Raw genomic sequence first — 26,710 nt, forward strand, 5'->3', positions numbered from 1 at the left:
CAACAAAAGCAGCGTGAATGGAGCGCTTATGGACAAGCCTACAGAGAGACGCGGAAAGAGGGCCTGTTGTATGTCTGAATCGCTCAACTGTTACGGAATCAAGCGAGATCATGTCACAGAAAACACTCACTGCCAACCCAACCCACAGATCAACGGGACCCGGTGTCCCGCTTGAATGCGGGTTTGTTTTGTTTTTGCTAGCATGAGAATCTCCACCGGGGGCGATACGATGCCAGCTGACGCGCTGCTCTGCAGTAAAACAGTGCCGAGATCATACGAATATTAATATACATTTAGAAAAAAATGTGGGATAACTTACTCATAATTAACAAGAAAATCAAATCAGACACAAGCGATCAAATCAGTTTGATCAAAAGTATTTTGATGCTATATTTTCTAGCAATATTGTGTTTATTGTATATTCCAGTCTGTCCTGCTTTACTTTAGAGATATCCTGCTTATAAGTGTACATATTAATAGAATTCTCGGCAGATTTTTTCAATCTTATTCCATGAACTTTTTTCAAGAATGAAGTCCACACATTGAGAAGATGTATGAAATGTACAGAAAAAAGGTCAAATGCTGGTTAAAGAATAAATTGCACTCCACAGGTTTATCAAATCTGTCGTGTTGCTTGATCATAAATTTTGTACAGATAGAATATTTTTGAAAATCAACACAAAATTCCAAACCATAGCGTCACTGTTTCACTAATGCAAGGCTTTCACATGAAGACAGTGTAACACTAACAGTTTGATTTATTTATACAGCATTTGGCTCATACTTGAATTTTTTCTCACATTGTCTTGTCTGTTGTCTTGAAATGACGCTCTGTGTTCTGAATTTCTCAAATCAATTCTATTGTCAGTATTGAGACTTGATATCAACAATATGGCATAACAAATACTCCATTCTCTAATATACTCTTTTTACTCTTTTTACCTTTCAAGGCACTTATCAATAGATATTAAAGCAAAACTCTCAGACAGACACCAAAGATCAGCTGTTAAGCAAAATATTCCCATGTAGATTGTGCACATTGCACACACCTCATTTTATTTAAGTTAATTGTTCTATTTTTATCTTGCAAACATGAAAATAATTTTATTGGTCAGTTTGATAAATAGATTGACTTTACATATTTGGAATGAGAATGTACATTCCCCCCCCCCCCCACACACACACACACATACATACACATACATACACATACACATACACATACACATACACATACATACACATACACATACAACTGCCGAGATCTGTGTCATCTGCAGCTCATTATCATATGGCTAGGTATCGTATGGCAGGAAATTTATATAAAGAAGATCAGACGGATAAATGGCTCCGAAGTGGAGGGTGGTTAATATCATTGCACATAGTAACACACACACATACACCAGAACTTAAAAAGTGCAATTTCATGTGTAAAATATGTTTTTCCTGTCTTGCATGCATATAAGTGGCATGTTGAAAATGTATATCATCCTTCAATCATTCTTAAATGAGTATTATACATACACACATATATATATAAACAGTATATATTTGTTTGTGTGTGTTTGTATATGAGGAAAGCATTGGTTGGGGTAGTGTGTATCATTGCATGCTTTCACATTTCACCTCTGTGATAACCAAAGATCCTGTTTTAAATTAATCCAGCTTTATCTACATGGAATATGTTTTTTATTTATCTATTGTCTCTGTGATACTACACCTCCAACGCTCTTCTCGTCCGCTGCATTGAAGACAAGTTCATGTGTTGCATTGACAATCCTCTGTAGTTGTCCATCACTCCGTCAGGTTTACAGATTGCCTCTCCCGACCGCTGTCAAACAGGTTGTGTTTCCGTTGTCTCCTGCGATTAATTTTTGAAATGTCCTTTTCGAAAACCTCTCCGGAGCGCAGGGCAGACACCAGGTCGTCAAACTCGCCAGCCTCCTCTCCTTCCTTGTTGGCTTTCCTCTCCTTCTGTTCCTTGTCTCTCTTTAACTAGAGAAAAAAAGTCAGGAGTCATTTCACATTCTTTCTCACTTATTGATAAAGTGATTATTTGACTTGGTGTGGAAAGTGGAAGGTTGGGGATGAGAATGAATGAGGGTATGGAGAAAAACTGAGCTAGCAAGAAACGGAAATCAGATGGGTATATAGATGGTTAAATAAGTATTGTTGTTTTGATTATGCCATTATAATTCCCCAGTTATACAATAAGAAGTGACGCTGTGATCATAACCAGGTCCAGGGTATTTCCCACCTTTCACCTGGTATTGGCTCCATCCCCGCTACGACCCTGAGCGCAAGATAAGCGGTATGGACGATGAATGAATGAGTAGAGTATGTGTGCTGTGACAGTGTAAACTGCAAAGTAGATAAGAGTCAAACACAAGTATCTGGGTCAGGCCACCCGCGGTGTTGTCATTCCTTGGATGAAAGTAGTCTGCTCCTAAGTGAGCAAATTGTTGAGCAGTTTTTCATTAAATAGTGTCAACTTATACAGTGCTTTCACACCTTAAAGTTTCAAAGCACTTTACACCATCAGGTGCAACTTGGGGTACGGTGTCTTGCCCAAGGGGACTTCGACATGCGGACAGAAGGAGCTGAGAGTCAAACCGCCAACTTTCCGATTGGAAGGACACCTGCTCTACCAATCGAGCCATGTAATGGTCAGATTTGTTGGGAGACATCCTTTTGGCACATTGGACGGTACCCTAATTGATAATACCTGTGCTTCCAGCAGGGCTCGTTTCTCCTCTTCCTCCTTGCGTCTAGCCATGTTCTCATTGGCCTGTTGGGCCTCTGAGAAGGACACGAGAAACGTGTCAAAGATCCCAAGGAATTCATCGGGATTCTGCTGTGATGGGTTTTCTCCGAAATGTCTCAGTGCTATTCCAAACTTCAGGAAAAACAAAAGTGGGGGTTGAAAAAGGAGACGGGTATGGGAAGAGAATTAGAGCTGTGCGCAGATACAGAATGATAAATAATATTTTGAGTAGTTTGCAGTAACATCAATATACTGTCTATTCTATTGGAGCAACAGTTGATAAAAAATCCCAAGAAAAAATGTTGGCGCGAATAATCATTATTTTGCAAAACATTAAGGGGAAATAATTCATGCATGCTTTGTTAACTGTTTTTTGAATCAGTAGTTATTTTTAATGATATGTGTACTTTTTCTAAATTCAATAGACACTACTTTAACAATACTCAGTTAATTATGTGCATAAATATTCAAGAATTTATTATAATGAATCAAAAACTGAACAACATGCACAGTTAAAACCAAAATGAAATATCCTGAAATTTGGGGAATTAAGTCAATCATCATTCCTGCATATAATAAACCTGCACAAATATACACACGCTGTGTCTGATTGTGTCGGAACCACTGAGTGGTCTTTCACATGTTTAAATGTGAAATGACCTGAACCCGTGGCCAAAATTCAAATCAATAATGGTTGCCTCTTACTTGTTCTTTGGCTTCGGTGAATGATTCCTCGACATCAGAGAAGCCGAAGGAAGCCACGGTGATGAACTGACTGATCACTGGGACAAATTTATCCTTGGGACCCAGAGAGGAATGAGCTCGCTGGTACTGTAGCTCCTGCGGGCAAAGATACAAATAATACCGCATAAGAATTCATGATTCAACAATTGATCAATTGATAACATTTATGTTGTGAATCATTTCATTCATTCCTGCATTCACTGTTGTAAAATATTTTGCATATGCAGGTTCATGACCTGTCTTAGTCATGTTATTGAGCAATCACCCATCCATCTTCTTCCACCTAACCTGCACTCAGGGTGAGTGCATGACTGGCCACAAGTCAGGCAGGACAAGAGGCATATATAGATGAACAACCACTCATTCATTCATTAATGCGGGGCACATTTCCTAACTTTTGGACTGTTTTTGTGTTTGGACTGTAGGAGGAACCCCACATGGTTGGAATCCTGGTAGGAATCAAACCAGTGTCCTTCATCCTTCGTGCTGTGAGGCCGAAGAGCTAACCACAACACCACAGTGCCGCCGTTACTGAACAATCAGTTTAATGAAAAACAACATAGAGAGTGTTTTGCTCAAGTATTCTCACCGCCTCGACGCTCTTCAGGTCAAACCTGAGGTTTCTGACATCTTTCTCCAACTCTAACAGACTGATGAAGGAGATAGACCAGTAAGAACAGGCAATAAAAAGGAAACAAATGTATATATAGATATATATTTCCTTTTAGCTGGAGTAATACAATTTCATGCAATATCATGCTCTTTTCAAAATATAAAAATAAAGGATGTTGTCAGTAGGAAAATGAACCATGAAAATCCAAGAGTTAATGAAAGTACATCCAAACCTGAAATGTATTAAATCTAATTGGTAACTCATTCATGTATCCTCACTTGACTTTCGCTGCTTCCGGCACATGTTGCAGCTCCTGGCTGAATGCCACCACCTCGGGGAACTTCTTTTCCAACACCGTGATCATGTAGTTGAGAAGAGTGATGTTTCTTGCAACACACACATGTAACATGGAGTCATTCGTCAACTTTCTGTGGCCTTTAACTCATAACCTTTTAAACGCGGAATATTTTACACGCATCACAAAAAACTAAAACTTGTGCAACAATGGAACTTTAAATTGTGATCTAGATTGAAATGAATTTAAACTTTTCCCGTTATATGTCAACATGTCATCGGAGAGAGGTCCAAGATGTGAAGTGTACCTATCAATGCTGGACTTGGTGTCTGATATCTTGTTGAGGCTTGAGACTTTGAATCCGAAGGCGTTTCCTCGCTGTCCTTTGTTCATGTAATTCCCGAAGGCCAGAACCACCTCGAGGAGCTGACGCAGTGTTTGGCTTTGCACCAGCTCCCTTGATGCGAGACACAGAGCTGAGAGCACACGTGTATGTTTAAGGGTGTACAGGATTGAACTCAGCTCAATATTAAGATTACACTGATGGAATTTGGGAAGGAGACTGAATGTTTTGATGCATTTGGCAAACATTTAAAAATGTATGTCTTATTTTCAATGTGTATATTTAAAAAAAAACACGTTCAGTTTTAGAGAAATGCATTAAATCATGTGGAAAATATGCTGTATATAACAATAATAACAACAACAATAATGATAATAATGCATGTTACTCTTCTTCTTCTTATTATTATTATTAGAAGTAGTAGTAGTAGTGGTAGCAGTATTAGTATTATTAGTATTGTTATTATAACAACAATGATAATGATAATGACAAAAATAATAAATTAATTAATAGAATATATTTATTGATGTTGCTTCTTTACAGGAAAGAAGAGCTACCTTTGATTTTAGGCTTGAGGTCGGCCACTCTTTCAGCAAACTTCTTTTTAAAGTAAAGAGACAAGAGTCTCTGATGATAGTGGTCAATTCTAGAAAGGGGAAAAAAATCAATCAGCCAAAAGTCTGGGAAAGCATTTGGACCATAATTTTTTTTTTTTTTTTTTTTTTGTTTTTTCCAAATGAGAATGAAATGAACTCAAAGTCAGGAACAAATAGCCAACATAATAACAACACATGAACCAATAATACTAATAACTGGTGTTGGATTATATGACTGACTTGAAATAAAACTATTTGTGTGTTTTCATTTAAGAGTCTGCCATGAGGCAGTGCTCTGTTGTGTATGAGGTGCCTGATCTGTGTGACTGTGTGACTGTGTGTCCCACAGTCTGTCCTTGTCTGCAACATTCCTAAGGTGATTTAACAGGATCACACAGAGAAGGAGATTAATGAGCGTGAACACATTTAATCAACTATCCAAATGCATCTCACTCTGTCAGCCAGGTTCTTCATCAGATGGAAGAGTATTTTGAAACCCATGGAGAGAGTTGAGAAAAATCTGCTAAAAATGCCCCTTTGCATATCCCTTGTCCAAGGTCTCCTGCTTTTCCATTTTTAAACATGAGCAACTTTTGTATGTCAACATGTGTATGCGTGTGTATACCTGCTCATCTCGTAGAGGAAACGATCTGGTTTCGCCATACGATCCAGTTCGTGCTTGTGTTCCTCTAGAAGCTCAATGTCACTCTTCTCAGGAACGAACTTCAGAAGCTTTACCACACAGGGCAGCTTTATCAGAATATGTTGTTTTCATGCAAATTTGCTACATTTGTCTGATGGATCCAAAAGCTTCCCAAGTTGCTCAAGACTTCAGTTTCACTCCAGAAATATCTTTTTTCTTCTACTTCCTATCATTATTATGCTACAACATTTCTTACTGATGTGAATATAAGCCCGCAGGCGGTTGAAATATGACAAAGGCAGACAAAAAGATTAGGGTGATGACGGTTGAAGATATATTTAGACATCTATATAGGATCCGGCAGTAATGAAATAACACTATCAGCATTTGAAATCGTTCATTTGTAGTCAAACAGTCTGTAGTCTCTACAGTGATTTTCACATCTGAATGTTGAATGTACCTGCTCCAGCATATCCTTAGGTACGTCCTCCTGCTCATCCATGGTCAGGATGGCGTGGCGGATCTCCTCATTGGTCAGCTTCAGCCTGAAATACAACAATTGGCCATTTCATCAAAGGGTTAGTTCACTAAAACATTAAATGAACTTTTGATCGGGCTCCCAATTCTTGTAATGTAATAATCCTGCAATGTCAACATTACATATTTTTACAAAGTAAAAACAAAGTGGTAAAATTGCATTCAATCTATTGATCACAAAGTGCAACAGATTCTCTCTTATTACTTAATTTCACAATATATTATCAAAGCCAGGTTTATACAGACAGAACTAAACAGGAAAAAAGTCAACTTCACAATTCCCTCTCATTGATGGACTGACGGTGTGAATTTAGAGACAAATTGCAAGCCCAGGAGGCTAATAGCTGTGTTTGTTTTTAAAAACACAGTAGTTCATTCATTCATAATTTTCTGTATGGAACAGCACTTTGATCAATTATATGCAACCATTTGCTTTGTTTGTATCAATTTTCCTTTATAAACCACTTCGGTACAATGTATGGGGGAAAACACCATCGCAAACTTTCTAGCATGTGTTCTCCCATTGTAATGCAAATAACGGCTGTCTAGAATTGATCTGTGCACCGTGTAGTTTTGGATATTCAAAGAGAAAATCCAACACAGACACACTCACCGTGAGAGCAGAATATTGCAGTTCTGTGCACGCCGACCGTCGATAACGGACAGCTCCTTGACTTTTTTTACGGGGTTGTCATCCTCTGTGTCTTTCTGTCAATAAAAATACACAAATGGCTGAATGCTACATGATGCAGTGTTGTTGGTTTCTGTAATGTCATGAGTGAGACACACACATATAAAGACAGGTGCTTTATAACATTGATGTAACGTTGATAAATTGGATATTTCAGAATTGAAAAGAACAAGCATTGGGAAAGCGCGGATGTTCTGCGTTTGATTTCAAGTCACCGTTATTTGTGGTCTCTGGTAAGCTGAGAAGGTCTTCTGGAATTCCTCCAGATCCAAAATCTTGAACACCTTGCAATCATCAATGTTTTTCCATATGGTGCCTTCTATCTTGTTCTGAAATAGAAAAATAGATGATTTCAAAAAAACTTTGTTCTGTCTGCTTAAAAAACAGTAAGGATTCATAGCTGTTTTATTCTCTTTATAACACTGCGGTGGCTCAACTAATTATAAAGGAGATATGAGTATTATTTTTCACTTGAATTAGGAGCCCAGAAGAAATTTGTGTAAAAAAAAACAAAAAAACTATAGTAATCTGCATGTGCAAAGTTAACTTCCAGCCAGCACGCAGGAAGTGACTTCGGAGTGCTGACGTGTAGGTGGTGCTCGAAAGACTGCTGAAGGCCAGACTAAAAGCTACCGAATGCAAATTTTAGTCCGAATAACAGTATGCAGCTATGTGTAAATATTAATTTTATGTTTTTTAGTGAATGTTTGGTTGTTCGAGGGGGAATTATATTTCTACCATAGGTAAGCAAATCCTTTGTGTTGAGATTATTGTCTTATATTAGCCAAACTGGTTGGCTTTGCAGCACTGATTGTACCTCGGGCAGTTTGTTCCAGTTGAAGGACTTCATGGGGTTAGATGGTTGCGGCACATTCTTTTTTGGGGCAGATCCTAGCGGTGCGCCTGGGGGAGGGGGTGGAACAGAAGGGGCCATACCGAAAGGTAGAGGGGTTCCATGAGGAAGTGGAGGAGGGGGAGGAGGAGGAGGACGGGGAGGTTGGGGTGGAGCAACAGATGAAGCAGGAACAGGTAGATCTAAACCACCAGAGCTCACAGGAGGTCCTCCAGGAATGCTGGAGGTCTGATGAGACAACATAAGAAAGATGGAAGTGTTGGAAACAGATATGGATAGATATTCTAGAAAAACTAACTATATCATGGTATATTTAAATTTATGGTGAAACAGCTTCGGGGTTAACATACAGCGCTGAGTTTCTGCAGCCTGACAGAAAGTTCTGCCATTTGCAGCTTGGCTTGCTTCAGGTCGTTGCTCTCCCGCTCCAGTTTCTCCTTCATTTTGTTCAGAGTCTCCATCATATCCTCCTTTTCCTTATTCTTCGCCTCACACTCCCTCTCTTTTTTCTCAAAACGCTGCTGCAAGTTCTGGTGCTCTGGGAAGAAGGAGACAGTCGTCCAGACCGTGATTAGAGAGAGTTGCTGGCAAAGAAAAAACTCGGTGGCATTCACATATAACTCCCAACATCGCTCCAGCATTATCTCCCAGGGTTTTTTTTATTTATAATTTGCATACGGGTTCCATCTGTTCCCCGGAGATCAACATAAAACACACAACTGCTGACACCAGGTCATTTCACCAGGTTCAATTTTCACCAGAGGCTGAATTTGACGTGACAATCTCTGCTTTTGCTCAGTAGAAACTTTTTTTGCAGTCACCGTAACCTTTTCAGGAGTTGGGCTGTTTTTTTGTGCATTCGCACAGCATAGGAACCATGAATGATGGGCCTGAGTTCCTAGAACCATTGTAGTTTCTTCGACTGGACAGGGTCTTTTTACGGTTCCGTTGGAGGTCCTATGATGTAGCTGTTTGGTGATTGGTTGAACTCTTTAGTCCCACCCGTTCCCAGCTACTTTTCACAAACTGTAAGGTGCCATTTAAAAAAAAAAAAATGTGGTCACCAGACAGCGGTTCTTTTGTAACAAAATGGATAGAATCAGTTAAAAATGCGATCCAAGCACTTCAGGTACATCTTCAGGTACATCACTTCAGGTAATGGATGCTTGTGTCACACCGGTTACCTGGGTCTCTTACTGCCTGTGCCAATGCAAAATGAAAAACTTTTTAGGGTAGTTCCTGAAATTAAACTGGAGCCAGACAGTTCTTAGAACTGTTCTACGGGAGGCGTCTCAGCTTGGGTCAATGCATTTCTTGTTCCATCATTCTTCTCTCCAAGAGATTTCTGACAGTGTATGCTGCGATAATCAGATTTTTCTCCAGAGCTTGTCATCTTGCTCTGATATTTATAATCAATCATCCAGAAGCTGCAGTCACCCTAAACGAAAATGTGGTCCCCGTCTCTTCCGATGCAAAAAGGATGCTGATTTTTTTTTTTTCCACAAAAAAAGTTTAGCCTCTTGCTACTTTGAATATATTCCAAGATATTTCTTACTGATTCCATTATGCATCACTTGTAAAAGTGTGAGCCCGTAAACTCTGTCCAGCTCCCTCATGAGTGTCAAATTCCCCCATGTCTGTCACGAGTTCCAACTGTCACCCAGATTGTGCGTGTTATTCTGTTTACCTTTCCTCATTGCGTCTGCTTCTTCTTTCCACTTTTTGACCTCATTCTCCTTCACCAGCCTGTGGGTACAATCCCCCAAATACACAGGTGGGGAAAAATTATCATTCATATGGTATTATATGCTATAATTTTTAGACAAACATGTTTTTTTTTTTAGTTTATCTTAGCGGTCTGACTATTAATGAGAAACATTAGAGAGGGATAGTCCAAGGTCTATCAGTTGCAAGGTAAATTGGCAATGTGAGTTGCACCGAACATTTTTATACATGTGCCCATGAGGTGCTACTCGTCCCTGTCACACACATCCTTACACTTCTTTCCTGATGTAACAGCTTTAATGACATAATGTTCACTGACACTGACAGGTGCCATTGCATTTAATGTTATTCATTCAATTGTATTCAATGCTATCATTTGTCACAATATTTGGGATTTGTGCGTTTACAAAAACAAGTGCATGGACGAATAAAAAACAAAGATGCATATCAAATTAAAGGATCTATCTCACAATTTAGATATAGAAATGAAAACAGACTTAATAAACTCAAAATCCAATTTAGTACTAACACCACTGATAGTTATGAAACTGAATTATGAGTACACTACCTACTGGATGTACAATATACAAATGTTATTATTTCCTTTATCTCTAAAATGGGTTGATTAAGGAAGTGTAGGTGAAAAAAGGTCAAGGTTTGGCCTACATGTTTTTGGTTGAATGTGAAGATGCTTTGGGATGTTCTGGGATTTTCTATGTGAATTACTGTTGTCTTGTTTCTGACTTATTTAGCCTTATATCCCATGTGCATAAACTGACATTTATTTATGCATTTGATTCAACAAGTTCAAAAGAAATAAACTCACTAAACTAAATGAACTTCTTCTTTTTCTTCTTCCTTTAGGGGTTGCCACAGCGAATCAGCCTTCTCCATCTAACTCTGTTCTCTGGATCTTCCTCTCTCACACCAACTACCTTCATATCCTCTCTCACAACATCTTCCTTCAGACCTCCTGCCCAGCAGCTCCAATTCCAGCATGCGTCTACCAATATATTCACTTTCCCTCTACTGTGCATGACTCAGTCTGGCTTCTCTGACCTTCTCCAACGTTCGTCTGATAGAATCATTCCTGATCCTATCCGTTCTCATCACTCCCAAAGAGAACCTTAGCATTTTCATCTGTGACCTCTATCACTGCCTCCTGTCTTTTTGTCATTGTAACTGTTTCTTGGCCATACAGCACCATGGTCCATGGAGATTCATGTCTAACCTCATTATTCAGCCTGTCCATCACAAATGCAAACAAGAAGGGGCTCAGAGCTGATCCCTGATGAAGTTCCAACTCCACCTTGAACTCCTCTGTTACCCCTACAACACATCTCACCACTGTTTCACAGCTAGCATACATGTCTTGCACCAGCCTAACATACGACTCTGCACTTCTTGTTCTAATTTGAGATTAGTATTCTCAAAGCGAATACTGCATCTTTAGAACTCTTTCTAGGCATAAAGCCATACTGCTGTTCACAAGTGCTAACTTTTGTTCACAGTCAGGTTTCCACTACTCTTTCCCATAACTTTAGTGTATGGCTCATCAACTTTGTTCCTCTATCATTGCCACAATTCTGCACACCCCCCTTATTCTTAAAAATGGGTACCATCACACTTTGCCTCCATTCCTCAGGCATCTTCTTACACTCTAAGATCCTGCTGAATAATCTAGCCAGAAACTCTACTGCTGCCTCTCCTTCCACACCTTCCACACCTCCACAGGCATATCATCAGGACCAACTGCCTTTCCATTCTTCATCCTCTTCCATGCTTTCCTAACTTTACTTTTACTAATCTCTGGCACTTTGGGGTGTACAATTGTCACCTCCTGTACCCTTTCATCTCTTTCCTTCTCCCTCAGTCATCAGCTCTTTAAAGTACTCCTTCCATCTTCCCACCCTTGGGGTGTTGTCTTCAATGGCACTCTTTTCCCTCCTTATGTGTTACAGGTAGTTCCAAGCAGCTGAGAGCGTTTTGGTAATTGATTGTAGTTCCCTATTGGTCCCTTTAATATTGGCCAAGATGTCATTCAAGGAGGGAGATGCTCAGAGCCAAGCACTTTACACTTTCTATTGTGTTTTTTTGTGTGCACTTAATAAATACCCGCTATATCTCTGTTTATTCGGCTCATACCTCCGCTCTTGTAAGGTACCCTACCCTCCTGTCTTTTCTGGAAAAAATGTTCACTAAAGCCATTACCATCCTTTTTGCAAAGTCTACCACCATCAATCCCTCTGTATTCCCATCCTGTATACCAAATCTACCCGGCACTTCGTCATCCCCCTCTATTGCCTGCACCAACATGCCTACTGAAGTCTGCACCAATTATCACTCTCTCATTTCTTGGGATATTCTGTATAACTTTATCTAACTCATTCCAGAACATCTCCCCTCTAACTCACATCCTACCTGTGTTGCATAGCCACGGACAACACTGCGCATCTATTCTTCAATTTCCAGTTTCAGACTCATAAGTCTATCTAACATTCTTTTCACCTCCAGAACATTCCTCCTTCCAACACCTTTCAGGATAACTCCATTTCTTTTCCTGTCAGTACCATGATAGTACAACTTAAAGCCTGCTCCTAAGCTTCTAGCCTTACTACCTTTCCACCTTGTCTCCCAGACACACAATATATCCACCTTCCTTCTCTGTATCATGTCGACCAACTCTACCTTTTCCTGTCATAGTCCCGATCTTCAAAGTCCCTACTCTCAATACCAGACTCTTGCCTTTCCTCTTCTCTCTCTGCGTCCGAATATGCCTTCCTCCTGTCCTTCTTTGACCCGCAGTAGCCTAATTTCCACTGGGCCCCTGTAGGTCATCGGTACCAGTGGTGGCTGTTGTTAACCCAGGACTCAACCGATCCAGTATGAGATTATTAGGTTTGATTTGCATGTTTGGTTTTCAGCAAATGTTTTACGATGGATGCCCTTCCTGACGCAACCCTTTCTATTTATCCGGGCTGGGGACCGGCTCAGGGAGACACTGGCCCGTGCCGCCCTGAGGCTGCATTACTAACCTAAATGAAACACACTAAACTAAACATAATATTAGGGCCAACTGCTGTATCTTCAGAACAGGGGCTCTCACACGGGTCTAAAATTTTAATTACAATAGAAAAATATTGCTGATGATGCATTCATAGTGTCCCCGGACTTACATGCGAAGAATGCTTTTGACGTTGAAGTCTTCAAGCGGAGCAATGTCGGGATTTTCACCTTTGTCTGTCTGCAGAACCAGCTGCTGAATGATTCGGTCCAGTAAAACCCAATACTGGAGCATGGTGCTACTTTGCTTATCTGTAGACACCAAAAAAGGCGAAAGTCAGCAGAGTTGTGACACTGACATCAGTGTTATTACACTGTCATAGATAGTCAGTCTTACACGGCATCATGAGGCAGTGCTGCAGAGCCGATAGGAGGTGAGGGTACGCTTCAGTATAGCTCAGTTTATTTTTGATCAACTCAAACATCTGGCTGGCACTTTTAGTGTCCACATGAACCTGAATCAACACATTAAATGATAGGTATCATCAGATTTACAACATATCCAGAATACTCTGACATGAAATAACAAGGCAATTTAGACAGGATGAGATCTTTTTTAATGCTAAGAAAGGCTTAATGTTTAATATGATTGGCATTTTCCCATCTGTATCTAATCTTACAGTGACTGATAGTACCAAATTAAAATATATTTCTTGAATTTTTAAATCATAGTTGGGTTCTTGGCTTTTCTCTGTCCCAACGCCACTGGATGACTCCTTCTCACTGTGCATGTGCAGAAAAAATTCAGGTTAAAAATAGTAAATGAAGTTACTTGGTGCAAACCTCTGCCCAGGGGGCCGATGATAAACTGGAGGAGGAATTTTATAAACAAGTCAGGCATTATTGCGATTCCAATAGAAGGACCTCTCGCTGACTCACACAAATCTATAGTAATGATTTTTTTCTAAACAAAACATGGGACAAAACATTGGCTATTTTCAGTGTCTGAGTCACTTACAGCATTGAATCGCTTAGACATCTGAAGTTCATCTTCACCTCTCAGCATCTCAAAAAAGTCCAGGTGTCTGGAAGACAAGAGTCACACACCGACCAATCTCAAAAAAGCATTTTAATTTGGACATATTTTTCAATTACTATGTTGTTTCCGTGATAGATATCATCTCAAGGCACCCCTTACAATGATAATGTACCTGTCCAGTGTGGCGTTGTCATGGGAGTGTAGTTTATCAATGACTGGCTGTATTCCCAACATTAGGAACTCATACCGCAGATGGATGCGGAACTCCAAACTAATCTGCAGAAACAAAAAGGAAACACAAACATTAGTCCAAATAAATTGTAATATTGTGGGACTACAAACCAATGAAATGCTATTGTTAAATTTTTGCACGCTAACAATCGTGGCTATATTGAGAACACAATCCATGGCCTGTCTGCAGAGAACATCTGTCCCATGGATAGAGAAGTTCAGTTTTTCTAGGGAATTTGATTCATCCATCATTTGTTTTGTTCACCGTAACAATTTTAGAATGGTGAACTCCTGGAGTTCATTCCTCCAAGAACACATGTTGCTCTTTACCTCCCCGGCTCCCTGGCTGAGGATCGCATTGATGAAGGACATAATGGCAGTCTTCAGATTTACTTCATCTCTGTACCGACCTGTCGACTTATCAAGGTCCGTCACCAGAGTCTGCAAACGGGAAAAAGTAAACATACACCAGCTGAGCAGGTCTAACAATTAATTGATTTTTGATGATCTGATTTCTACTGTGTGTAAAATTACAATTTATGTAACAACTTCAACTTCAGCCAACATTCTTGTGGTTTGACCAAACACCAATAAACACTGTGATAAATTCACAGGAAAGAGACTCTTGGCTCCCTTCTCCACAATTAATTTCAGTTTTTTTCCCTTTCATGCACATTAATCATTTGGAGGGTTAAAAACAGGTTAAATTATCAGGGGGTTTCAGGGGTTAATATTGTATTGACCCAATATAATTAAATATAATATTTCAATATTACATAATGTTTGCTTTAATTTAGCTTTACAGTGCATATGGTTCTAATTGGAATTTGCAATACAGTAAAGCTATGGTTTGGTGATACATCCCTGTCGGAAAACAGCAGTCAGAAATCTTTCACATTGTGCTTCTCAGACTGAGGCGGATTTGTGTGAATCGGATTAACAACAGCCTATTTCACCTGCTCTAGTTTCATTCTCTGCAGGATACCAGAGGGAGTAAGCAAACAAATTAAGACAGACCTGGAATCTGGTTCTTTCAGAGGCAAAGGTTTGGTAGTGAAGCATGGCCTCCAGCACTTTCTTATGGCCTCCTGGCACCAAACAAACGGCACCCAGGATCTCTAAAACTGCAATCTACAGAGAGAAAACAGGACAGGAAAAATAATGTATTGCAGTGAGTAAAACAAAGAATTTCATGAAGATTTCTTGTCAAAAGAAACAATGCTGGCCAGATGTTTCGCCGGAGCAGGTTTGTCTTCCATCAAGGCCTCTGACATACGCTCTGACAATAATATTTTCAGCAATGACTTTATACACAAGATAATTATTATACTTTCTTATTGTCTAAAATAATTCTAGATAATATTGAGGTGATATATTTTCCTTTTAACAACAAGATCTAGATCAGAAGTGTCAAACATACAATCCGGCCTGTGAGAATATTTCACAAAGCTTAAGAAGGAGCTGCAAATTTTCACTGAAGAAACTTTTGTTATTATTTTAATTTTCATTATAATTTTACCCGTCCGACCCACTTGAGCATAGATATTCCTTCATGAGGCCCCTTGAGCTAAAATGAGTTTGGCACCCCTGATCTAGATGAATGTCTCCAGATATCTTGGCTAAACAGTTTTTGTTATTTTCAGATAAAGATGTAAATTACTTTAGATCCAACATAAACTCATCACAGGGAATTTTATTCAGGTAAAGGTTTATAAAATACACAGCTAATGAATCAAAAGGAATAGAAGAACTTATTTTTCCAACACTTATTGTGCATTCTGTACCTCTGTCTTTCAGAAACCCCCATAGCTCCTACCAGCTAATGGCACTGGAACCTTGAAATGTTGAAACATCTGAGAAGCGACTGATTTATCACATGATCTCACCTTGGTTTTCAAGTTTTCTGTCGCAAGACTTTGTGCAATGATGTTGATGCTCTCGCTGTGGCCCAGGACATGAGCTCTGCCCTGGGAGTTATTCATCAGCGCTTTAATGCATCCAATCAAAGAGGTGTGGATCGATGACTCCGTTGTCTCATAGTCCATTGACTTGAGGAAATTGAGGAGACAAGACAGGCCGTCTAGGTCGATGAACCGTGTCACAAACCTGAGGGCAAGCGTTCGAAAAGCAGGAGAGAAGACCAGACCCAGTTATCAATATATTTGCAGAAAAAAGCTGAGTGTTTTTTAATCCACATACTCCTTCCTTTTGTCTAGTCCTGTCAAGTCAGATTTTATTTATATGACGCCAAATATCAACAAAATTGCCTGACATGCGGAGCCGGTCTGGATCAAGCACTTTCAGATTATTTACAGAAACCCAACATTCCCCATTGTGCAAGCACTTGGCAACAGAAGCAATGGCACACTGGAGAAACCTTAATCAGATCTCAGCTCAATGTGGGCGACCTTTTGTCTCGACTGGTTTGGGGAGAAGGAGAATGAGGGAGAAGGACAAAGAGATAGAAAATGAGAATATTATAGAGACAGTGGGGGTACGAGGGTTAGAAGGGACAGGCACAAATTATCTCATACTAATAATAACAGTAGGACGAGCACTTACATGACATAATAGAATATAATAATAGATATCATCTTCATAGAAGAAATAACAATGGTGTTTGCATGTGTGATCACATTGCTCTCAAATCAAAATAATCTACTAATAGTTAAATTAGACGTAAGGCATATTGCAGCTCTCGGGTTGATGACAGGATGAACTAAGGAATGTTGGGATTGATAGAATGTTCAAGTTCTTCGCTACAATTTCATGTATGTCAAGAATTACAGGCAGTCTTGTGGCTCATCTGCCGATGCAATCTTGACCACAGTTTGTAACATACTACATCAACAACAACAGGAGGTATGTGTGGTGACAAATGGATAAGAAAAAATATTCCAGTTGTGCTGATGTAAAATTGTTGCAGCTATTTTTAGATGGCACACAAGAGATAACGAAATTCAATGTTTGTCGAAGGACTCGAGCGAACGGTCTGAGGCGAGACAATCTGCTGATGAGAGAAATCTCTGTTTGCGTCAACTAAAATTTTAACTTTTCTTCCCCCCTATGAAACTGTTCTAGCAAAGACTGTTGCTTTATTTGAACTCCAAACTCACTTGAATTAGGAGGATTCCCCTCATTTTTGAGTGTGACTCAAAGCATTTAGACATGAGGAATTCAAGGGTTTGCACATGACTGGCTTGATTCCTGGTTCTATCTTGATCTAGATAGCCCCCATTTCCTCATAGTCATACATCAGGTACAGGGGATAAAAGTAAAATTCATGCCAGAAATGAATTTATACCTCATAGACTGTGTCCTCAACGCTGTCTTCAGTCCCTCAACCATCTTCTGTCTTTCGTTCTCCTCCTCATTCACCACTGCCAGCAGGGTCCTTCTCTAAATAGGGGAATAAAACCAGAATCTTAGAGCGGTGCACTTCTGCACATAGGAAGCACATAGGAGGATTCAGAGGACAGGGTTAGATTGAGGCAGATGAGCAGCTGGGAACGGCCAAAAGGAAAAGAAGATGAAGATGCCGAAATTCTTTTTCAACAATTTGCTGTTCATTGTTAAGTGTATGTTCAGATTTTCAAAAAACAAAACAGGTCATGGGGTTGGATGTGTCTCAGTGTGTTTGTGTTTATGTGTTTATGAAGACAAACAGACCACTGAGGTCAACTCACTGCAGCCATGGACCTCAGCTGGTCAATGTAGAACTCTGGCCAGCTGGTTGCACCTTTATTCTCCTCCGCTTCCTAAAACACACACACACACACACACACACACACACACACACACACACACACACACACACACATACACACACACACACACACATACATACACACACAGATCTGCATCATCTGCAACTCTTTGTCTTTTAATCGAAATGGTGCGCACCGATTTAATATTGTGAGCTAAAGATATAGTAACTGTGATCCGTTTGTACAACAATGACGTCCTCCGCCAGTATATCAACATCTCTGAACATATGAAGAAGGCAGAAAAGTAAAAATTGAGACTAATAACAAATGAACTTATTCACCAGTTACTCCACATTCTTATCAGATGCCAATCATATGATCTTTTGGTCCTTTCAGTTAAAAAAACTGACAAAAGGAAAACTGAGAACACTGTAGAGCAGCGGTCCCCAAACTACGGCCCGGCGGCGGATACGGGCCGCCTCCACATTTTGCCCGGCCGCTGAACAATACCAGAGATGCATTATGATTTTTTTTTTAATTCTGGGCACGTAATGGTGACTTGTACATGCATAGAACGTAACTTTCTATTCCAACCTTCTGCAGTCTGGGCCTCATCTGAAACCCCTCCCTCAAAAAAAAAAAAAATCCTGGACACTTCCCTCTCAAATAACACGGAATAATGGCGAAAAGATTAGGTAAGGGAAAAATAGATTCAGAATGCAGGGTATTTAACCTGGTAGGTGTATTTAACTTGGTAGGTGTTGGTATCAGTTGGGTTTCATAGCCTGCTTGCTTTCTGGTTTTCACAGTGAATTTGATATGAGAGAGCTGCAAACAGTTGTGTCTACAAGAAAGTTAATGTTCCTTGGTCTTTTTATCCGTGAAAAACTTGAAAAGAGTCATTTGGTTATTATTTATTTCATAAATCGTGTTATCATTTATTTTCTTTTTTTTTTTTCTGTCGAGATCCCAGAAAGGGTTAATTTTTGGTTACGTGTGGCTTTCTGGAAAACAATAAATGTTTACGTTTAGACACCTCTGCGATCGTCAAATTTTTATTACAAACTGGCCCGGCCCCCCGTCAGAGAAGGGAAAAGTTATTTGGCCCTCGCAGGAAAAAGTTTGGGGACCCCTGTTGTAGAGAGTAATGTTTATTTAAAAGGCTTTGAATAGGTTCATTCATTCTTTCATTCATTCATTGTTCATTAGGCAGTAACCAATTGCCAGTTGTCATTGGGCAAGATGCGGAATTCACCCTGGGCCACTCGCCAGTGGATCACATATAGATACAGACAGCCATTCACCCTTTCACCCTTTATAATCTCCTGCATGTTTTTGGACTGTGGGAGGAAACTGGTGAACTTGGAAGAAACCCACACAGACACAAGGAGAACATGCAAACTCCACTCATCAATTGAACCAGAGACCTTCTTGCTCCAAGTATGTTTCAAAATCCTCATGAATAGGTTTGCTGTGATGTTTATTACCATCTTCTTGCCGCAGTAAATCTGCCATTTCTTCTCTGCTGGCAAGGCAAACATGGCTGCTCTGTGCTCCTCTGTGAGGTCCAGCTCATCCTGGGACACACAGATGAGAAGAATTCATAATCTAATCTTTCATTTTGAGTCGAGACTTTTCTTTCTGTGGGTGAGGACTCACCACCAGCTCAGTGAACTTGGTGTCCAACTCTTGGAGGGGGGGCATGGCCAGGGCCGGCTCCAGTGCGGCTGCAGTGGTGTGGGTGTCATGGCAGTAGGTGATCTCTGGCTGGTCACGATCTTTATTGCAGCAAGTGAACATCGAAAACAGACCATGCCCATGATTCTGCTCTCCCCGGGATGCCATGGCAACAGCCAGGGATTATTGGCTGGAAATGAGAGAAAAATGCTGTTTAGTTGAAGTCTGGGTTGTGAGTTGTGGTTCAGCATTGGTGCAAACTCAGGAGAAATCTGAAACAGCATATTATCACTGTTCCTTTTTGAAATCACTTCCTTCAGCCTACATTTGTTTCTTTGTTATATTTTTCTTTTGTAGAGTGACCTGACCATAAACTTGAATTATCTGCTCATATCCATCGGCAATTGTATATTGCACTTTTTTTCCCCAACAAAACACTCCTTGGCTATAAAAGGGAAACAATGTTGCCAGCCTTTCACAACATTTGAGTTAAATTGCAATAGATTTTCGCATCTAATCACATCTAAACACAAAATCCCTAAATACTGCTTGTCATATGTTGAGAAAATAAAACACAATATTCACCATGTTTTCAGCAGATTTGTTCACTGGAGCTGCGTAGATGTGAAGCACCAGCACGTCTTACAGTTAACAGGGGTCACTTGTTTGAAGTTTTTATTTTTATTCATTTCACTATCAAATTGTCTGACGCCCAAAACCCATTTTACTCTTAACTGATTTGTTCATGCATAGTCATAATTCTGTGTCCTCCTTGGATTAGGGCCTTGCAGATTTGTAATCCATCCCTGGATTTTTTTGTTTTCTTTTTACGTTTTGTTTTTTTGAACAACAATGTAGTCAATATTCCCAAAACAAACAGTAATTTGAAAAAAAAAACAACAAAAACTGAATGATCTCTGGCTCAATATGGGTTGTTTTACACAGGCAGATAGACGTCTTTATTTCATGTACTTCCATTGATTTTCTTAATGTATTTATATTTTTTTGACTTGTGAATGACTCTATATTGACAGACATTGCAAATATTGTATTGTTGTGCAATCCAGACAGAAACATAGCAACAGTCACATGCACACACATGCATACACGCACACACACACACGCACACACACGCACACACACACACACACACACACACACACACACACACACACACATAGCAATGCAACTAGCTACATGACAAGATATCACTACTTCTGACAAGTGAGTCACAAGGTGTGGCTCTACGATTCTTCCTCTGATTCATGATAGAAAACAAGTATCAGTGAGTTGTGAAAATAAAAGATTTAAAAAAAGATTAAAAGAAATGGACACTTCCATATAGATTCTTCTGTCTTTAAACACGTATACAAGATATACTGACTGGTGTTGAGTGGTGTGAACAGAAGACGTTATTCTGTTGTGGGTTTTTCAATGTGTTTGCCATCACTGTGGCCTTTTGCAGTTTTATAAACATTCTTTTGTTCATAATTGCTTAAATGCTCACCTCTAAAGTTTCCCCACATCATATTCATAATAGAGGTTCACCATGGTCACTGTCAAAACCTGTATTTTTTTTAGATTATTTACCTTTTGTTTGGAGGTGCCTATAATTTACTACATAGTCCAAGCAACCATCTTTTATTTCTTGTATGAATATTAAAGCAATCACTTTATCGTTTCAGCTATTATGAATTGTCAGTTTGATTGTTATAAGTAGTAATAGCTAATTTGTGACCCCCCCCAACCCTCTTGTCCTATCCCTGTACTCCCTCCTGTCTTCATCACACTCTCTTTACTCCTCATCCACTCGAGGCAGAGGGCCTCCCATGTTGAGCTGGGGTCCATCCAAGATTTCTACACACGAAAAGGCAGTTTTTCCTTAGTACTGTCCCCAAGTACTCGCACATAGGGGAACATTGGATCTCATGAATCAGTTCAAAGATTCCGGCACAGACCTGCTCAACATGTAAAGTGCCAAGAGGCATTTGTGCTGTGATTTGGCACCACATAGATAAAAATCTGACTTAGCTTGACTTGACTTGACTAATATCGCATTGCATAGAAATAACTGACACTGCACGGGGAGGCTCGAGGAGCACTCGGCAACTTAAAGCATTCATGAAAAGCTGAGTGTAAAGATGCTGTGAATGATTCGATACTGCAGTCACAACTCTGCTGCAGACGTATGTATGAATCGCGCGCTTTGTGACTGGCTGGGTTGTCGATGCAGTTGGTGTTCTTTCAAAAGATGGCTGGTACAGTCATTGGCGAAGGTTTTCTGTGAAGGCGGGGCCGGGCTGACAAGTGTTTCAGGAGTAACAGGGTGCGCATAGCAGATGTGCTGACTTGACAAAAGTTACAGGGATGCGGCTAAAGCAGAGGAATGCTACGTGACTGACCGGAGACAATCACGGCCAGCGGGAACAGAAGCTCAATCTGATGTGTGACATCTACCCCGCTTGAAACCTTTTTAGTGGCTAAACTGGAGGACAGGTTCCTTTAAGGCACAAATACAGCCTCAATGGCCAAACAAATGTGTGGGTGGAAGTTATGTTAAGTGCCTCCAGTTTAAATAACAACAGGATGATGCACTGATCAAATTATGCACTCTGGTATTTTGTGTTCTTTACTTTAGGGACCAGAGTGAAATACAAAGAACCTGTTTATCTCTGCTAATATCTCAATTTGTTCTTGATTTCAGCAGTATTGGAAGCAATTTCGATTTTATTTTACACTTGCAGTCTCACCCATTACTTTTAAGACCATTGTTTTAAACTGTTTGAGTATTATAGCACTGAGTTGGTTACTGCACTCCAACATTAACAACAAAACATGCAGTCATACTTTGTCAAACTATGGATAAATTCAGACATATATCTTCTTGTTGCTCGTTGAAAATTCTAAAAGTAACAAGGAGAGTTTTGTGAGAAAAGTTGCATTATAAATCTTCAATCAAAAAAACAATGTCCTGGCTATTTTTTCAGCTGACCATGAACGCTTAAGATATTTGTATTTTGATGAACATGTACCAAATGAGAGTAAGGCTACTGTACCTGATTGCAGGTAGTTGGTAAAAAAATGTTCCCATCTATAAAAAATTCAGTCCCCAACATAAATGTAGCCTGTGTATTTTTTAGCATTTGGGACAAAAAATGCAGTGTTTGAATATTTCCACAGTGAGGAACCCAAATGGAATGGGCAGGGTAGAATGTCAGGTGTGATGTGTGATGAAAGAGTATCAGAAGAGAGACACTGAGGAAAAGAATAAATGAGACCTGAAGGCAACTTAAAAAATGTAGATGCAGAGGTTCTCTTTGGGATTGAGGGTGGATGGGATCAGGAACATGTCTGTCAGAGGGATAGTACTTGTACGAAATTTTGGAGATGAAGTCAGACTGATATGGTTTGAACATTTACTAAGGAGCAATAGTGAACTCGAGTAGAAAGTCGATGAAGTTTGAATTGCCAGGCGGGAGACTGAGAGGAAGACCGAAGAGGAGATTTATGGATGTAGCGAAAGAGGACATGAAGTTAGATGATGTGATTCACTGTGGAAACCACAGCTGACAGGAGAAGAGGAATATATATATATATATATATATATATCCATTATATATCCATGGTGAGTCCAATGTCCTGTGTCGGTTATGAATTATCCCCAATCTGTGGTTTTCAGTCGTGCTTCATATCATCCATGTTTCTCTTTGCTTTTATTTTGTTAGTGTGTTTTGTCATTAGTACGTTCTGGTTTACTTCCTGCTTTTGACCCGCTTTCCTGCCCTAATGTTTTTTCACGTGTAAGTTGATACATCCATCCTGCCACTGTCTGTCTCTTGCCTGTCACTCCAATCAGTTGTGTGGTTGCCCTCATGTATGTGACTGCCCATATTGTGTAATTTTAGTATGTGATTATACCCTCTATGTGTACATTTACCGATCTCTATTCGACATGTATATATATATATATATACACATGCTATATGACTAAAAGCATACACTCGCCTGCCCTGACTTGCATATGAACTTAAGTGACATCCCATTTCTAATCCATTGGGTTCAATATGACATCGGTCCACCCTTTGCAGCTATAACAGCCTCAACTCTTCTAGGAAGGCTGTCTGCAAGGTTCAAGAGTATCTTATAGGGAATTTTTGACCATTCTTCCAAAATCACATTTGTGCGGTCACACACTGATGTTGAACAAGAATGCCTGGCTCTCAGTCTCTGCTCAAATTCATCCCAGAGGTATTCTATCAGGGTTGAGGTCAGGACTCTGTGCAGGCAATTCAAGTTCATCCACACCAGGGTCTGTCATCCATGTCTTTATGGACGTTGCTTTATTCACTTGTCTACAGTCAGGTTGGAAAAGGAAGAGATCAGTTCCAAACTGTTCCCACAAAGTTGGGAGCATGGACTGTGGAGCATTTAGGAGCGAGGGAATGTATATATTTATATAATTCATATATATACGTGTATATATATATGTTTTTCAAAAGGGATACAGATTTCAGTTGTAAATTCATTGCAGATCAATGCACATATATTTAAATCTAAGTCTTCTACACATTTATAGAAGTGATTACATGCAGGCCCAAATTGACACACACACACACATACACATACACACAGACACACACACGCACACACACCTCCCACACAATGCAAGACAAGCAATTTTGCAATAAAGCCCAATAGATTTTACATAACACCACGTCAGTGGTTGCTGCAGGACTCCAATAACGATCAGCACTCTTGTGTATGTTAGTCTCCCAGGCAGATTGATGGCATGGTTATGATTCAGTCACACACACAGTGAACCAATCAGCTTAACAGTTTGCAGGGTTTTGATCAATACTGCATTGATTCCTGCAGGGGAAAGTATGTTGTTTTTTTCTCTGTTCTTTCACAGGAAGGTCAAAGGTCAGTGTCAGCTCCACACTGCCGGTTGTTCAGCTGGAGGGTTTTGTTATCCACTAAAGCACAATCGAGTCTAGAAATGTTTGCGGTGGTTTCTTTTGTTCCCAGCATGAATTTATTGTCAAAAGTCTGTGCTTCTATGTTACCGTTACAAAGAAACACATTTCTTATGTATTTATCATCACTCTCATTTTATCTAATGTTATTCTAGTTTACCTATGTTATCGTGAATATTAATCTGAATCATAGTCCATGTGCAGAGTAGGATCGGAGATGGTGAGTTTCATGGCCTTTGTCAAAACATGGGGTGACAGACTGATGTCTCAAATTGGATGAAATCAAAACCAAATGCTGGTGTTGACTATTTTCACAATAAATATCTATAAATAAATGAGTGGCAGCAACGCTATGGAAACAAGGGGTCACACTGAAGCTGGAAAATAATAATGCAAAACCCCAAATATAACAATGTCCAGTTGATGTAACTTGACAAAAAAAGAAAAAGACTCATTTTTTTGCTTTATTTGAGCTGCAAATAGTTTCTAGTGATCTGTCAAGGTCCAAAGGCTGGGCGAAACTGAATTGAACAAGGCTAACAACCACATACCTGCTCAGCCTCACCCGATGCTTTGCAAGAGAAAATATGTTGGCATATTTTTGACTGATTCTGAGTCTTTGAATGTAAGTATAATTTGATAAAGCACAAGAGTGTGTAGTTTTATTAAAACATAAAGTTTGATGATGATAATTATCATTATCATAAAACTTTAATAATAATAATAATAATATTATTTACACTAATGGCGTCATAATTAGCATTAGTATAATATTCAAGTTTGAATTTTTTCCTAAAGTTTTTTTTTCTCCATATTAATTCCATATGTTTTATTTAAATTTTTTAATGATTATTTTATATTCATTTCATTCTTTTGATATAATCAAATTTACACCATTTTGGATGTTTGTTTTCAATAAAACTTTTATGTAGCAAAGCCACACAATGTTTTCTTTTTTAATTGATCCCATCTCAAGCTCTGTGATTAGAAAATGATCATTAAAAAGTGATAGACTTGATAAAAATTAAAGTTGGAGTCAATATTTAGTTGTAGAGATTTAGCATTTTCATTTATGAAATAGATTTACAGACATTGCATTAACTGTTTCTTTTAAAAGTGATAATTTTGAATTGATTTTTCCGGCACAAATCTGTACCCTGGTGAAAGAATGTATCATTGACCGCCAACTTTCACAATCTACATATTTGTGAATTCAAACAAAAAAAGAAAAGTTCCCGAAAATTTAATGCAGTCAATACTTATTCACTCTAACGCTTGTTGTGGACATACCCATTGTTGCTACTCAGCAAACTATAAAACAATTTTATCATCACAATCAAAGCTACCAATCAATTAACTCCTGTTATATCACAATACAGCAGCATATAATTCATTTTTAGGGGCTAGCATATGCAACTATTTAGAAAATAATGCTAAAATGAATCTGTAAACTTAAACTGTAAACAGACCCCCTTGAACCAATGTAAAGTGCTTGTTAGCATGACCAATAACATTTTCCAACATGTATATTCTAAAGAAAACTGGAACCTGAACTCCTGATGAGAGTGATGGAAACACCAAGTATTGGTGAAAGGAAATGTAAATACAATCTCCAGCTTAAAACTCAGGTTTTGTTTTGCTGTGAAGTAATACGAAATTTCTTACCTTTTTTTAATCAGACCGAGTCCAAGTTGATGTGCTGAGCTTCCATATTCAACCTCATCACGTGCAGCCTCCGGAGTCAGGAAATCTTATCACGGAGCTCTGCTGTCACCGTGGCACCAACTCCATTCACTAGAAAAAGGTGTTGCTGTCCTCACATGATTTCTATTTGTCCCAAGTCTGAGAAAGTAAGGAAAGAAGCGACTTCAAGATATCACGGTGTTCGATAAGCTCAAGAACAAGGATCTTCAGAAACTCATGTATAGCGCATCAAACGAGCAAGGTCACTGAGGTTGGACCAGCCTACTGCATTTCCATTTAAGCTAAACTTGTGTAAATCTAAAAAGCTCACTCGGGATCCACAGTCACTGCCCCAAAGTGCTTATAGAGTCTGATTAGAAAAAAATGGGGAATCCATGCATTTCAAAATTAAGACAGGTTGCCATGGAAGGAAGCCTCTTCAAAACACTGATCCACTTTGACTTCCTTCATGAGTCCACATGGCCGCTCTGTCTCTCATCTTCTTTGTCCACTTAGAAGTGTCTTCAACATGGACCGTCTCTCTTACTGCCTCTCTGTCTGTGCCGGTAAAACAATAAAAAGAGAAACCA

The 26,710-nt window shown here is 39.4% G+C and overlaps 1 protein-coding gene across 1 annotated transcript; it reads right to left on the bottom strand.

The window, feature by feature from the left end:
* Positions 1-1,018: 1,018 nt before the first annotated feature.
* Positions 1,019-26,243, bottom strand: LOC147226284 (disheveled-associated activator of morphogenesis 1-like). The gene is made up of 26 exons (XM_086160328.1): positions 26,103-26,243; positions 19,444-19,651; positions 19,272-19,361; positions 17,764-17,835; positions 17,382-17,476; positions 15,964-16,183; positions 15,095-15,208; positions 14,408-14,518; positions 14,019-14,122; positions 13,826-13,892; positions 13,205-13,322; positions 12,981-13,119; positions 9,767-9,825; positions 8,430-8,617; positions 8,044-8,307; positions 7,442-7,555; positions 7,149-7,243; positions 6,459-6,543; positions 5,981-6,087; positions 5,317-5,405; positions 4,724-4,892; positions 4,400-4,507; positions 4,098-4,158; positions 3,470-3,604; positions 2,726-2,896; positions 1,019-1,995 (listed from the first exon to the last, which is right to left on the bottom strand). The coding sequence occupies exons 2-26, from the start codon at positions 19,627-19,629 to the stop codon at positions 1,795-1,797; spliced, it is 3,162 nt and encodes a 1,053-aa protein (XP_086016454.1). The 5' UTR covers positions 19,630-19,651; positions 26,103-26,243; the 3' UTR covers positions 1,019-1,794.
* Between the last annotated feature and the right edge of the window lie 467 nt (positions 26,244-26,710).

The sequence above is a fragment of the Fistularia commersonii genome, chromosome 15, assembly GCF_037954325.1.
Source record: "Fistularia commersonii isolate RoL2024-O1a breed Wild chromosome 15, RoL_Fcom_v1.0, whole genome shotgun sequence".
Lineage (NCBI taxonomy): Eukaryota > Metazoa > Chordata > Actinopteri > Syngnathiformes > Fistulariidae > Fistularia > Fistularia commersonii.

What these genes read in the sequence shown, in the direction of transcription:
- LOC147226284 (XM_086160328.1), bottom strand. Translation starts at nt 19,629, where the DNA reads ATGGCATCCCGGGGAGAGCAGAATCATGGGCATGGTCTGTTTTCGATG. An exon ending in GCACTGCCTCATGATGCCGT is followed by an intron (nt 13,120 to 13,204) that starts GTAAGACTGACT and finishes TGGTGTCTACAG; the next exon opens with ATAAGCAAAGTAGCACCATG. An exon ending in GGCTGCAGAAACTCAGCGCT is followed by an intron (nt 8,308 to 8,429) that starts GTATGTTAACCC and finishes TTGTCTCATCAG; the next exon opens with ACCTCCAGCATTCCTGGAGG.